This window comes from Diceros bicornis, chromosome 32 (assembly GCF_020826845.1).
Source record: "Diceros bicornis minor isolate mBicDic1 chromosome 32, mDicBic1.mat.cur, whole genome shotgun sequence".
NCBI classification, from domain to species: Eukaryota; Metazoa; Chordata; class Mammalia; order Perissodactyla; family Rhinocerotidae; genus Diceros; species Diceros bicornis.
The window spans coordinates 20920663-20935936 of NC_080771.1; the positions used below are offsets into that span (position 1 = coordinate 20920663).

Sequence of the window (15274 nt, forward strand, 5' to 3'; positions counted from 1 at the left end):
TCTTCCTTCCGTTGCCTCATTGAGCTGGAATTACTGAACATGTTTGATAGAGCAATTAAAGTTGGCCTAAACACAACAATTCTTTCAACTCAAGAGATTGTTTGATAGTGTCTGCCATCTGTTGCCTTGCAATCCCGAGTGTTTGTGTAAATTAACTCTTCCGTCTTGCTGCACTCTACTACTCTGAACTGTTGGATTGTTTACGACAGGGAATGAAATGGTTCTTTAAATGCTTTGTGAGCCCTGTTAATTTGTTTGTCCTCCCCTCCTAACACATGTACTATCTGTTCTTGAATCCTTACTTGTGTAGTTAAGGTAGAATTTGAACTAAGCACGGACTTGTTTAGTATATTGAACACGTCCGGAAAACATTGCTCTCAGAGGTCAACATTTGATTCAAGGGTTAATCGCATTTGTACTAGAGATGCACTTTGTATGTAGGAGCTGTAACCCACTTCTGCACAGCAACTGTGAGAGCACTGTTTGTATTAAAACGACAGAAAAAATACTTTTGGAATTACAATGTCTAGACGTCTACAAATCGCTTCTTGTTGCTGTTTTTCTTCTTTGGTAGCACCAGTAGTAGTTAGGACCATACTTAGAAATGGAGAGCAGTGTTTTTCAAAATCTGTTCCTTGTCTTACCTATATTATATTGGAGTCCCTTTGCGTGTTTTCTGAACTATATATTTCCTGGGCTTCCACCACTACCAATTCATAACCTCTGGAGGTGGGACTTGGGAATTTCCTTTTAAAGTAAAGTAAAATAAAGACTTTTTGCTGAATGATATGCCCATCTTTTCATTTGAAAACTTAGGGAATTTTAATTCTCTTCTGTGGAAAGCACTGTCTGTCTTCTGTAGGCCAAAGAATTAATTAGAGATGTCACAGCTAAATTAAAACTGTTGAGCCTTGGGCTTTTGGTTAAGAAATATAGAAAAAGAAACCCTTTTAGCGCACCAAATTCTGTAATAATTTAGAAGTCTCCAAATGCAGTTTGGCTCCTGTCTGGGTTAAACAGTGGTTAAAGGCAACATTGTCAAGGCTGTTTTCCTCATGGCTGTTGTACTCAAAGGACAGTCTCCATTAAGTAGAGAGCCTGGTTATTGAGTGTTTCACACTGCTGTACTCTGGGCAGATCAGGCAAGGAAAACCTTGGGGGAAATTTTCAAGACCACCTGTATAGGTTATTATAGGGCTGTAGTCCAACCTGATCTCAGTTCCAGGAAGAAATTCTTGATCCCTCAGGTTTATTTCTTACAGTTTTGAGTAGGCCCTTCTGTGTCTAGGATGTAGGTGTCTCTTTTCTTGATTTTTCTTCATTCACCATGAAGAAATGGATGTAAAGTTCATTTCATTAATACTTTCCTTTCTTTTGGTTAAGGGTTACTGAACCTCTATGAAGTGATTTTTTTTTTTTAAGCCTAATTAAGAGGTGTCTTCTTCCTTGTGGGGCAGAGTTTTCACTTCCCTTCTCCCTCTTCTCCTTTCCTTTATTCTTTATTTCTCCACTTCTCCTCTCCTGCCTCCACAGCTCCATATCTCTTCCCTCCCTGAGCCTACCCCTCCCGACAAATTTTTAAAAAAAAAACACTGCAGAACATGCTATTCCAGAATATAAGTCAGGAACCTTTTCCCAGTTCTTTTGAAACTACCTTTCATATTGCTTTTGCTATGACACAGGTAAATAATTGAAGGTTATTATTGTTTTCTTGTTAGATTGATAATGCGTGAGGTTCAAGGTCCTGAAATATTACAATACTAAAACTTGAAAGCTTAGAAACTACAGATCTGGCAACAGATGTTTTTCTTACCTGCTTCAGTCAAAGATAACTAACTAGAATTAAAAACCTTTTTGTCTCTATGAATCTCTTCCTGGCTGGATTGGTCCCCATGCTGAGAGCCATCAATCCTTCTATTCATATTTGAGTTAACATTTTTCTGGTCTGCTTTAGGTTATGGAAACTCACCTTAGAAACAGACCTTGTGTTTTCTGTGCCAGCCGGCCTGCCTGCCTACTGTACTGCAAGTAACCTAGACACATTTGGGGTCCTTGAAATCTTTCTTTTAATTTTGCATTTACTTCTTGGTTAGTTCTTTTATCACTCAGTTTGCCATCAGTTCAGGAGATAAGGTACATACAAATGCTAACCTGACAAAAAAGGGGCACCATTTCATTCATTTATTCAACACATATTATCTAGGTGACAGTTCATCTGCTTCACTAGTCAGATCTCATTACAATGAATAGACCCAATAACTTGACCATTTTCCCATTTAAATTTTTTGAATGGGTAGTATATGATGTACATGGTAAAAATTTCAAATAGTATGAAAAAGTGTACTATAAAAAATGACTCCCTCCTATCCCCAATTCTGTCTCCCTGTTTCCCTTCCCCGGAGGTAGCCAGCTACCATTTTCTTGTTTACTTTTCCAAAAAGATTCTGTGCATACATAAATATAAATGGATAGACAGGTGGCTGGCCGGCCTGCTGGCTGGCTGAATGGATCCATCAATCGATAGATAGGCAGACCAACCATCCCTTCCTTTAAAAAAATCCCGTACATATTGTTCTGCACCTTGCTTCTTTTTACTTAAAAATTTTATCTTAATGATTGTTACTTATCAGTTTATAAAGATCTTCCTCATTCTTTTTAATAGATATTTAGTATTCCATAGACCAAAGTTTTGATGAGATGACATTTGCTGTAACAGGAGTTAATCTTTTTTTTTTTTAAAACAAATAAGATTGTCTCCATAAAGGCTTAATATGTTTTTTAAACTTTATTTTTTAACTTAAGAAGTTTAACTTTTGAAATCTAGTAAATTCCACGTATGTTAGAAGCAATCTTCAAGTTGCAGTTAAAGGCAGATACATTTTTTCTCCCAGATGCTACTGACTTGTTACACATAAAATTTTTATTACACATATGTAGCATATTATACATACATGACATTCAATTTACCTTCTCTTTTATGGGAGAGAAACTAAAAAGAATACATTGTTTATAATTATGTAGTTAGTTGGTTGCATTACACCAAAAATTTCAAGAATTGTTTAATATTCCTATCATACCTGCAGCCTAATTTTTAAAGTTTGGAATGGGGTTGCAGATTCCCTTTAGATGAGTACTGATGGTCATTTACCAAAGAATTTTGTCAGGTTGTTTCTTTGTTCCCTGTTTTTATCTAACATTTGTATTTTGTAACATAGTCTTTTGAAATAAAATAGAGAATGTATGGCAAAGTCACTTGTGAAAGACCACCCATTGCTGGGGGATCTCAAGGATTAATATCTTCTCCTTGTGATGTTCTATTTAGAAATATGTAATTCTGCAGAATAAGATGTCAGAAGGGCAAAATAACATCCTTTTCAAATCAGCCCTTCAGTATTACAACAAGTTTTTCACTTCTTAGGACCCGGTAGAAATTATTCTGTGAGTGTTTTAATTTTTTTCTTCAGTGATGTCTTATATACCTTATCACAATGGGCTCTTGAGAGACTCATACAGAAATTTGTTTTAGAGGGTGTTTTTCATCTTTGAATTTTGCCTTTATCTCCGGGAAATATTTTTTATTTTTTATTTATTTATTTTTTTAATTTTTGTTTATTGCAGTAACATTGGTTTATGACATTGTAAAAATTTCAGGTGTACATCATTGTACTTCTATTTCTGCATAGATTACATCATGTTCACCACCAAAATACTAATTACAACCCATCACCACACACATGTACCGAATTATCCCTTTCATCCTCCTCCCTCCCCCCTTCCCCTCTGGTAACCACCAATCCAATCTCTGTCCCTATGTGTTTGTTTATTGTTGTTGTTATCTACTACTTAATGAAGGAAATCATACGGTATTTGACCTTCTCTCTCTGACTTATTTCACTTTGCAAGGGAAATATTTTTTATATGACCAGGTTGACTCTAGAGATATATGCTTTATAAGACAGTAATTGTTAAACTGTATTCTCATCCAGAAAGACATTTTAGTATGTTGGAGCTTCACGAAGGCTGTCCTCAAGATCCACACCACATGGACTATAAAATGTTGAAATCAAGTACTTTCGATACTCAAACTTTTTAGGTTATAAGATGAACCTAATACTAAAGTTCATATAGTGATAGCTCATGCTATAAAGTCCATTATATTATGGGGGAGGAAAAAAAATCCTTTCTAGTAGTGTCTGAAGCTAAAAATTCCCAAGTTGTTTTTCGTAAATTGTTGGCCACACAGATACCAATGTGTTCTAAATAAAAAGCTGCAAAAACTACCAGACTGCCCAAATACTCATTAAATTTGCTGAAGATCTCCTGTGGCTTAAAATCCACTTCATCTAATTTTAAATACTTGGAATCCTTTTGGAATAGCAAACATCCAATTTAGGAATTAAAACATAAGCTCATTATATACCTTATAATATATTTCCCTTTTATTTAAACCTTTAAAAGTCTAAATAATAAACTATTTAGGGTGAAGGTACACTTAAAGAATGCCCTGTCTATGTATTTTAATGCATCATAATCATCATTCTGGTGCATTGTTTCCTATGTTTATGTCCTGGTGACAAAGTACACCATTGTTTAAGTATGTTTTCTTCTCCCATGTTTTTTCATAAACAAGGTTCGTAGTAAAAGCACACCCATCGACCCCCCCAAGTCGCCTCCCGTATGTTTGCCAATTATGGCATTCCTTTATCAGTCTTTTCATAGTATCAAAGAGGGTCAGTACTTAGAGTGCAGGGCCTCTCACAAGAGTATCTGGAAGGACACACCTTTATATACCTGCTGTAAAACAGAAAAATCGACATGTGGCAGTGTTCCTTCAACCTTCTTAGACATGGGAGAATGGTGTTTCCTTCTCTATAACCTTTAGAAGGCTGCTCTTGTAGGTTTTGCTAAAATGCCCTTGGGTCAGAAAATTGTGTTGAGTTCATTGAATATGACTTTAGAATTCAAGTTCATCTAGTCTGAGCTTTTCATTTCACAAGTGGGGAAACTGATTTAGCATTGAGCTTGAAGATATTAGACATAATTTCAGTTATAAGCAGCTTTATAAAAAAGTTAGTCAGGTATTATGAAATATTTCCTTTTATCCTACAAAGTCCATGTTAGCATTTATATGTATATAAATATATTTATTTACTTATTTTATGAGAGAATTAAAGCCTTAATAAACCTTAAACCCTAGGAACCAATTTATTTAAACAGTTAATTTCTGTTAATTTTCAACTAAAATCAGAGTAGACTTAAAGCAATTTGGTTGTTTGGAAGTGTATTCCAAATTCCTTGGAGAATAAAGAAACATGCATATTAATTGCTTGGTAGGGCTTTTGCTGGAAGAATTCTGCATTTGATCTGCTCTTTTGTAACTAAAATCATATAATATTGCAATCACTATTTTCCACGCCAAAGATTGAGAACAGTCACTGTTCTCCTGACCAAAAATCTTGCATGTAAATTAAAATGTGGGCAAGAACATAACCAGCCAGATATGCCTGAACACCCAAAGGGATAAATTAAAGTCAGTCATACACTGTAGGAATTTTGCTTAAGCGTCCATTAGATTCAGCACGGAGCTTTGGAGTGGAAATGAGAATTGGGGGACTGTGCATAGAGAGTACGGCAGGGTAGAGATGAAGGAAGGTTTTGTTTTAATAGAACCTTTTTCTTTTTAATTTTGTAAATTTAAAAATAACTTCTTTGGCTTCTTTCCAAACTTGGCTGAGGTACTTGGCTACTAAGAGCAGTGCCTTAAACAACTCTTTCATTATAGTTGATTAAAAGGGGCATCACTGTAATTTGGCATGTGCTTGGCTGTTAGTATCCTAAAGAGAGAGTACACTTCTTTCTGTTCTCTTTCTTCCAATGTTAAGGAAGTTGGTCTTTTTGCCTCCAGGGATGGATTGATCTTAAAACAGGGATTGAGGTACTTAGTTTTTAAAAAATATATGTATTTTTAATTTTTTATTGCTTATTAGAAGCTATTACAATTTCAGCATATTATGGTCTTGGTTCTCGCTGATCTCTCTCCTCCTCTCTTTCTTCTCTCAGTTGCTTACTACATTGTCTAGGGCTCACTCTAGTTAGCACACATCCAGGGCTTTTGCTTCTAAAAGAGGCTAAAAGCTTTGAAATCTAGAGAATCCATTTGTGTGAACTATATAGCTTTTAATGTGATTACAGATTAGCTATCATAATACATATATTACTCTATAATGCTCTCATGAAGCCTTTCAAATTATCTCATTTTTAAAAAATACTAACTCTACATTTTTTGTTTTATATATCATTGGTGTAAATGTGGATAAAGCATAAAAGACCATGGACATTTTCTTGATGGAATTCAATTATTTCTTGGCTACTATAGTGGAATATTTAAAAAGGCAGTGTTATAAATTAACTTAACGCACACACCACCATCACACTACTGCTACCACCTCCACCTTCCAAATCTGTAAAACATTTGTTATATTTCTCAAAGGTTGACCTGTAACATGTTTTAATTAGCCTGATTCATGCTATTCTAGTAGAAATGTCCCAGATAACAGTAGTCATCAAGGTCTCAAAGAAGTGTGGTAGTATATCAATACGGTTTACCTAAAACTTGGTATTAGAAGTTTTACTTTGCCTATAGGCTAATTTCTTTCAGATTTGGGGCATGTATTCATTTGCCTGACAGTGTTGCGGATATATGAAATTAAAACTCATTTCATGGTCTGCTCTAAAGTATCTAGGCCAGTATGTAGGGTTTTTGGAAATTCTTGGAGATTACTTAAAATTGTTAAGCAGAGTTGATATTCTCTGGTCACACCCTGGCATACTTCTACATATTGGCAAAGATGATATTTTGGGAAGCAGTAACCTATGCTAATGGGTTATTGTCCTCTGGCAGTAAGTTGGCAGGCCTTTTGTACTCTACAGCTAATTAATGGAATCAGTAACTTCACTTGATATTTACTGAAATTGAGTTGAAAAATTTTAACAACAGCTTTATTATTAAGATATAATTCACATACCATCCAGTGCACCTATTTATGGTGTACAAGTCAAGAGTTTTTAGTATATTCACAGAGCTGTGAACCATAATTACAATCAATTTTGAAACATTTTCATTACTCCAAGAAGAAACTCCATAATATTAGCAGTTATTTTCCATTTCCCTCCAATCCTCTTCCCCTCAGCCCTAAGACACCACTGATCTACTTTCTGCTGCTATAGATTTGCCTATTCTGAACATTTTATGTAAGTGGATTTATATAATATGTAGTCTTTTGTTTCTGGCTTCTTTCACTTAACATAATATTTTCAAAGTTCACCCATGTCGTAGCATGTATCAGTACTTCATTACTTTTTATTGCCAAAATTTTGTTTTTAAGGTTATGTTGGTATTTTCTTTCGTTTAACTCCATTCTTCCCCCTTTCGTTGTGAAATAAGGCGTAAGGTCTCTAATTATAATTATGATTATTTCAGATAGTAAACCAGTTCATTTCTGTAAGCCACAAAGCAACATCTGCATGCTCTAGAGCGTTTCACAGTTGACCTGTATGTTATGACACAAGAGTTTTAATTTTTTTATATATGTTTTCAGAAAATGTGATCTTAGGTACTGCCAGTGGCAAGCCCAACTGAGCCAGGCAGATCATTGTGACTGCAAATTAGTCTATTTCAATATAGTTGGTGTCAATAGCATTATTTTTACATCTAAAAAAAGTGTAAGTCGTTTCTCTACACTTTCATTAGTGGTTCTTCTCTAGGGAATACCAGTGTATTATCAGGAATAGAATTCCCAGTCTTCCCATCGCATATAGATTTGTGAATATCAAATTGCATGAAAAATGAAGTTCTCTTATTAGCTACAGAGTTATGAAGATATTCAAGAAGATTGATATACTCCATGCTAATCTTCTTTCTTTTTGTTTGTTAATTTTGAATATGCATCTTCTTCAGGACCCTTTGAAAAACAACACGTGCAAAAGGTTGGTATTCCCTTAACAGACTTCCTTATGCTCAACGTAATGTCTGGCAAGAGGTTCTTCCATAAATATACATGTATAACATAACTTAAGAGTACAGTTTGACAGCTAATTCTTTTTTGGTCAAAATTAATGCACATTCAAAAGTTCCTTAGCATTAGCAAAATTAATTTTACAATTTCACTCATTTTTGAGTCATCTCAAAAATTCATGCCTTGAGTAATTTTTAAATCTTGTTGTGACATAAATTGGAATCATACTCAGAGGCCCATATGCATGGACAAGTAACTACTTTTAAGTCAAGTCCCTGTCTCTGCAGCTCAGCCCAGCTATGTGACTTCCACTTAAAACTTAATCTTATTTGATCCTCATAACCACTCTGTAAGGTAGGTGCTATTACTACATTTTACAGAAGAAAAAATTAGGTATTGCAGTCATATTCAAGAATTTGGGTTTTCTCAAAGGTTTATTTACAAATATCCCTTGTAGTAATATTAGTAATACAGTAGTATTAGCTCTGAAAGGTATAAATTTACCATCCCTTAGATGTCTCTACTTAAGGTAACTGGAATCCTTGGCTTGTAAAAAATCTTTATAGAGATTATATAAAGCTGTTTGTTTTATCTTTCTGAGATGCCACTTAAAGCATTTCAGAGAGGGAGAGAAAAATGTCTTTTTTTCCCATGAAAGTATTTCATCTTTTTTATTTGAGGTGATGGACAGAGTATTAAAGAAGTGCAGACTTAAAAGAAATTGTTAGTAAATTTAGCTTCCCTAATATTAAGAACTTGTGCTCAGCCAAATGCTTCATAAAGAATTTGAAAATACAAGGCACAAACTTGGAATAGACTTATGCTACACATAAAACTGAATCAGAATTATTACACAGAATACTTAAAGAATTCCTACAAATTAACTTAAAAAAATTACTTAGTAAAATATGAGGAAAAGACTTAAAGAAGCACCTTACAGAGGTGGAAACACAAATCTAATCATATGAAAGGTTTAATTTCATTTGTCTTCAGAGAGATGCAGAGTAAAATCATAGGGTATAGTTCACACCTACCAGATTGGCAAAAATTAAAAATAACAGGAATTGTTTAGGAAGTGGATCACCAGGGTTCTTAGGCCCTCTTAGGGGAATGTAAAGGGGAACAATTACTTTGGAAAACAATTTGGCATTATCTAGTAAATTTGACAATATAAATAACTTTTGACCCAGCAATTCCATTTCTCGGGATATACTCAAGAGAAATGTATGCACGTATATACTAGGAAACACGTACAAGAACGTTCATAGCAGCATTATTCAAGATATTAAAATATTGGAAACAACCCAAGTAGCCAGTCATTAATAAAATGAATGAATTCATTCTGGTGTTTTCATACAGTATTGCTTTTTATACTACAAAGCAATAAAATAAATGAATCACAACTACCTGCAATAACCTGAATGAACCTCTGAGAGGAGAGTTCTGTCTTATGGCCAAGGAGTTATTGTTAATCCTAAATCTCCTTTGGTGCAGTATAAATGCATCTCCTTTGGTTCTGTTCTCAGTGGCAGTCAAGTATTACGAAGGATTACGTGAGGATTGATGGTCAGCCATTCTCAGTCTTTTGTACTGAAGAATTTCTTTTTTTTAGTGTTTTCTCCAGGATCCTACTTTTGAGCTCTCTGTCTCTTGTGTTACTCTCCAAGATATCTGAATTCATTACTTTTAGGGGAAGATTACTTCAAAGTTCCTATGTGTCATATTGCTCTTGTACATGCCAACTTGCTTGTTTTTTTAAACAAAGGTACCTGGCTGACATTCTAAACTTGTCCAGAGCAGCTTTTTGCCATACTTAAATGTACAAAGTTCTAGGCATGTTTAGGCAAAGAGAGTCATTTTTATTATTGAACCTCACCTTCAAAATCTTTTAATACCAAGATTATCTATCTGTTAAGTAGAGGAGCAGGCAGGTTATTTGGATCATGGAAGAATTACACCTTAAAACTAACAGTGCTAATAAGCTCTATTTGAGAAGAATTATTTTGAGGAGAATGATGATTGTCCTCAAACTCGTAAGGAAAATCTCTTACAGGACTCTTTAAGCCAACTGCCATTTACTTAACTTTATTAGAACTATCGACATGTTCTGTGTGTGTGTGTATCAACTAGAGATTAAGAGAATGGGTTTGGAATCAGACTCCTTGACTAACTTCACTTTGTGATTTGGGGTGCAAAGCTTGTATTTTCTATGTATAACATGAGAATAATAGTAGTACCTATTTTGTAGGGTTCCTGTGAGGATTAAATTTAAAAAATATACATGGGACAGATATAATGTTGCCAATAGTTGTAGTAGATGTTATTGCTTCTAAATTTATAATTATATATATAAAATGATGGCTTTTTCCTGTTTAAAAAATGTTAATTGTAGAATATTTCAGAAACAAAGCACAGAGAAGAAAAATGTAAACTATCCATAATCCCATAACCCAGAAATAACCACTCTATGTCTTTGTAAAAACACATACAGAACTGTGTGTATATATCTCTTTTTGGTATCACACTATACATTCTGTTTTTAATCTTTTTAAAATTGTTGATTAAATATTGTCACTCCAATTCAAATATTTTTTTTTTCCAACTACTGTGATAAAAGCAGTTAAATTTCTCAAAGTAAATCAGAACTCTGCTCATAAAAATATTAAAATGTGAATGTTGAAGGATGGCGAACATTTGGTACAAAATGTTCACGACTTTATTGCTTTCTCCCCCACTTCTAGTTGCTGGTCGTATTGGATTTTCCCCATCATAGGCGCTGTTCTCTTAGGTTTCCTGTATCGTTACTACACGTCGGAAAGCAAATCCTCCTGAGGAGACCTTGTTGGAGTCTGGAAAGCATATGCACTTGGGAGTGGAAACTAGAGACTTGTTTGGAGGCTGCAGTGGTACCCTCTTCTTGAATTCTGCCAGTTGTATTTTTCCCCCTTGGAGCCCAGACGATTGGCCGCACATCCACCTCAGACACGGGGCCAGTGTCCTTCGTCTCTCAGAGTCTTACTCCCAAAGCACCTGGCCATTTTTCTGTATCCTTGCCAGTGTGTCCTCTCTTCACTGGTTTCCACGAACACCTTTACATTTCAAAACTTTCTTTTATAATTACAATCCATATGTCCTAGTGACATTGCCTTTTGGTAACAATGCCTGCTTTCCAATACTTTGAATGCACCCTAGACATTCTTAACAGGGCAGCATACTCTGGTTTTGAAGCTTTTCTTTTTCCATTTTTCTTTTAAGTAAATTTTTTTTTTAAATTCTGACTTAATTGTATGGTTTATCATAAGGGGTTTAATTCATGAAGTAAAAGTGCACACCTATGACTTAAAACACAACTGCCAAATGATCTTGTTCCTTGTTTCTCTTTGTTAAAACTAGAAAGAACCATGTGATCATCTTTCCCTTCCTGAGCTAGCGTGGCAGGTAGCTCTCTTGCCACTCCCTGAGTTCGCCAAATGGTGCTGGACAGAACTATGCTTCCCATTTGTTTCTTGGGAGTGGGGAGAAACGGGAAGGGAGAGGTGAATTGGAGTGATGGGGAGAATTCTTAGTAATCTTTCTTTTGAAAAATAATGAAAAACACTATTTTAGAAAAAGCACCAAAGACTTCATTGTTTACTTTGGTTTGCCACCAGTTTCTAGCCATATTATTTTCCCCTCTAACCATCTTTTATTGGTAAAATAGAAATTCATAGTTATGTCTGTAGAACTTTACCAGGGATTTTTGCTGCTTTTTTGTTTATTGATTAGCAATTTTTTTATTCCCCATTTTACAAAAGTAAGAGACTTCAAATTGATCAAAGATACAGTATTTGATCTTCTGTTTGCCCCAGTAAAATACCTTCCGTAGTAAAGTGGCATTTGAAAGGGGGAGATTGAAAGGAAGAGAATGTTTTCCATTTCAGCTGTATTTTACCTCCATGGCTCCAACTTGTGGTTTTGTTGTTTTTCCACTGAGAATTAAAAACTGGTAGTTTTTTTTCTCAGGTGAGTGTTTCATTGAGGAGTAGTTTGTTATTTAGAATTGTGTTACTGTTTCTTCCTGGTTCAGGAATTTCTCTAGCATATTTGACTTTACTTTTTTTCTGTGGAAGCACCTGAGGAGACCTCAGTACCCCGCTGTTTTCTGCCAACAGCTGTTTGTGGTGATTTTTCTCCCCATCCTTTGAGGATTACCAGTCTGCTTCTAAGCCGTTGTCATATGCGGCCGTTGTCATAAACAGCTTGGTTCCAGAAGGACCATGGGCACTGCTCAGTATCTTCTCCCCTCTTTCAGCTTGTCAGGGACTTGACAAGCAGGAAACTGCCCAGCAAACCCGTGCCTGCCCATGCAAACTGTTTAAGAAAAAGTTCAACCCAGGTCTTGTATCCTGTGATTTAGCAGTTGAGTGAATTTAGAATTCATCAAAATAATATTAACCTTGTATTTACACACTTGAATATGATATTATGGAGTAATTTTAAGGGGTTTCTGGCTGACTTTTATATATCAGGGATATGGGTATAGTCAAACTTTCATCTTTAGAAAATGTTTTGTATGTATTATAAGATGCCACTTTAAGACAATTTATTGAAAAAAAAAACTTTGGTTATTATATAACAAAAGTGGTCTGACTTTTAACACTCCTCCATTTGAAGCAAGAAGGGTTGCCTTGAATAAGAATGGGTATATAATTGCTATAATAATAAGGTTGCATGATTACATGGGGCCACGTTGGGGTAGAAATAAAGAACAAAGGAGTATTGAGGAGCTGGAAGGGGAACATTCAAGCTAAAACTAAGCCAGAAGATAACTTGGGTCAATTAAAAGTGTGTTGGCAGGCTCCAAAATTGAATGGAAAACATCTGGCTTATAAGAAATGTTAAAGAACGATAGTCTTAAGTAAAATTGGTGTTTTTGATATTTTTGGGGTAAACACCACTGTAAAAGGTATGTTTTTCTATTTCATATTGGTTGTCTTTTCCTGTTTATATTTGGACTTATTTTTACTCGGAGCCAGAGGAATAGACTTTCAGACTTTTGTCTCCACCATCCGTGTAGTCCGTCCAAGACCCAGGGCTTCTTTTGATCTACTGCTGATGTGATGTCACTTTGTATTATAAAAACCACTTTTGGGTCCATTTACTATTATTCTGCTCCCTCTGTAAACTGCCAGGTGAAAGGTAGAGCTTGTGTGCGAGTTTGCAGAGGTTTTTCTAAACAATAAAGTAATACAGTATGTTAGCCAAATCCATCAAAAAGGACTTTTGTTTTAAGAGGTAGACTCGAATTCTCGAAACAGTCTCCACATTGGTAGGTTGTGAAAACCCCACTGGAGAGCAAGTGGAGCCCGGCCCTGTTGGCTGACTGTGCCCCCTGGAGGTGGTCTCTGGAGTGTTTGGTTGTTCATTCCCGAGGAAGACTAACTGCTATTGTGCCCCTACTGTATACGTAATGGCTGGAGGTCACAAAAGGATGGGATGAGGGAAAATTTGTGCCACCAAAATAGGGATGTTAGTGCTGGGTCTCTGAAATTTTTAGCCCCTGTCTCTTAGGAATTGGTTTTGGTTTGCAAGTGACTTCTACATTTGTAAAGACAAGAAAGTGGTGGGGACAAAGTTTATATTGTGTTTAGTTCTCAGACCACTTAAGCAGAAACAAAAATTCATTGGAACCTATAATTTGAGCCTGTAAAGTTCTTCTAGCAAGTTGTTATAAATGCATAGGTTGCAAAATAAGAGCATTATTGAGTTCATACTCATTTAGTTCCAACGTGGAGCAATGAAAAATGCTTTATGGGCCAGGTATATCATTACTTATGATATCTCATGCTTAAAATCTCAAGTGATATCTATCTGGTTAAATTCCATGTTAGGAGATTGAAATGCAGAACATGAATGTTCATTACTTCCTTCCCCAGGAGAAATGGATTCAGACGTGTCTTGTCTCAGTAAGAGGTTGATTTTTTTTAACCATCTCATTCTGTTGCCAAATACCACAAAAGCATTAGGGAGTTTAGGCGCCTTTGGCTGCTGTGCTCTGAAAGAGCCTGGTTTGGAATTTGAGGGGGTGATCTCAGAGGGAGGTTCCAAGAAGCAGAGAAGTAGTTGTCAGGTTACCTACCCTGCATCTCATGAGTTTTAGGAGCTGCTCTTTGCCTGCAGTTATATTCTACATTTGCCATTTGGGCAGAACATAATTATGATTATTTGATGTCCCTTCTTTTTACTTCACCCTCAACTATGAACAAGTAATAATAACATTCCTTTTGTGTATTCATTAATGGAGTTTGTTTACCTATTTTATTTCAGCATATTTTGAACAAAGATCTTTGTTTCTGCTGGAATGTGCACACAGTGAATGTTTGTTAGACCTACACACAATAAAGATACTGTTTTCCTTTTCTTGCCCTGACTACAGTTATTAAAAAAAAAAAAAAATTTTTTTAAAGTAGAAGCGTTGACTCTGTAATGCTCAGGTGTTATGGAAGAAAAGATTTGAGAAGCATGAAAGTCACTGGTATCTGTGCTAATGTTGTGTATAGTGTAACTTGATGGGGGAGTTCCCTGTTCTTTAGGATTCTTGCTGCTGCTCTTTCCTTGAACTGAGTTTCTCATTTGATAATTATGAGAGGCAAAAATCAAGACTTTCGCTGTATTAATGGATGTGAAGTGGCAACCAGGTAGACAGATTGGGAGTTCTGTTTTTACTGAAACCGTTTGTCTGGTAAAGAGAAGCCAGTGCAGGGTAATGATATTTTGTTATCTGCAATGCCAGTCTTCAAATGATTGTTTTTCTTGGAAATAGCTAAACTGTTAGGGAAAATTAAACACTGAGATTGAAATTCTAGTGACTGTGTTAATAAAACAAGGGAAAGAAATCATTTTTATAATTACCTTTAAAGCATACTGATAGCCTTCTAACATTGCTAATGAGACAGCGTTCCTTAGGGCTTGGTGATTTCACTGTCACGTGAATTGAGGGTGACTAACAGGAAAGGATGGTCCCATTCTTATTACTCGGGTTTGAATCTAGTGTTTAGTCTTCAATCCTAATAATTCATATCACTGCACTCTTCCTGATGCTGAGTATTTGGCAGGTACTTGACAAATCCTGGTCGATTCCTGAAAATCTGAGGTAGAAGATTGTGATTCCAGTTATGTACACTTAAGGTAAGAAATACCCACACAATCTGCTAAATTCTTGGCAATGAAAGGTAACACTGGGGGGCCAGCCCGGTGGCCTAGCAGGTAAGTTCGCATGC

General features: G+C 35.6%; 1 protein-coding gene across 3 annotated transcripts in view; it reads left to right on the plus strand.

The window, feature by feature from the left end:
- Nucleotides 1-14414, plus strand: part of LOC131396154 (cytochrome b5 type B) — a 32125-nt gene extending 17711 nt beyond the window's left edge. Inside the window, exons 4-6 of one of the 3 annotated variants that reach the window (XM_058528159.1) lie at nt 1955-2028; nt 7958-7986; nt 10757-10826. In XM_058528159.1, coding sequence (XP_058384142.1) covers nt 1955-2028; nt 7958-7967 — 84 coding nt within the window. In that variant the 3' untranslated portion in view covers nt 7968-7986; nt 10757-10826. Of the gene's footprint in view, nt 1-1954; nt 2029-7957; nt 7987-10756 lie in introns of those variants that run through there. The other 2 variants (XM_058528160.1, XM_058528158.1) reach the window with 2 other exon arrangements.
- Nucleotides 14415-15274: the final 860 nt, after the last annotated feature.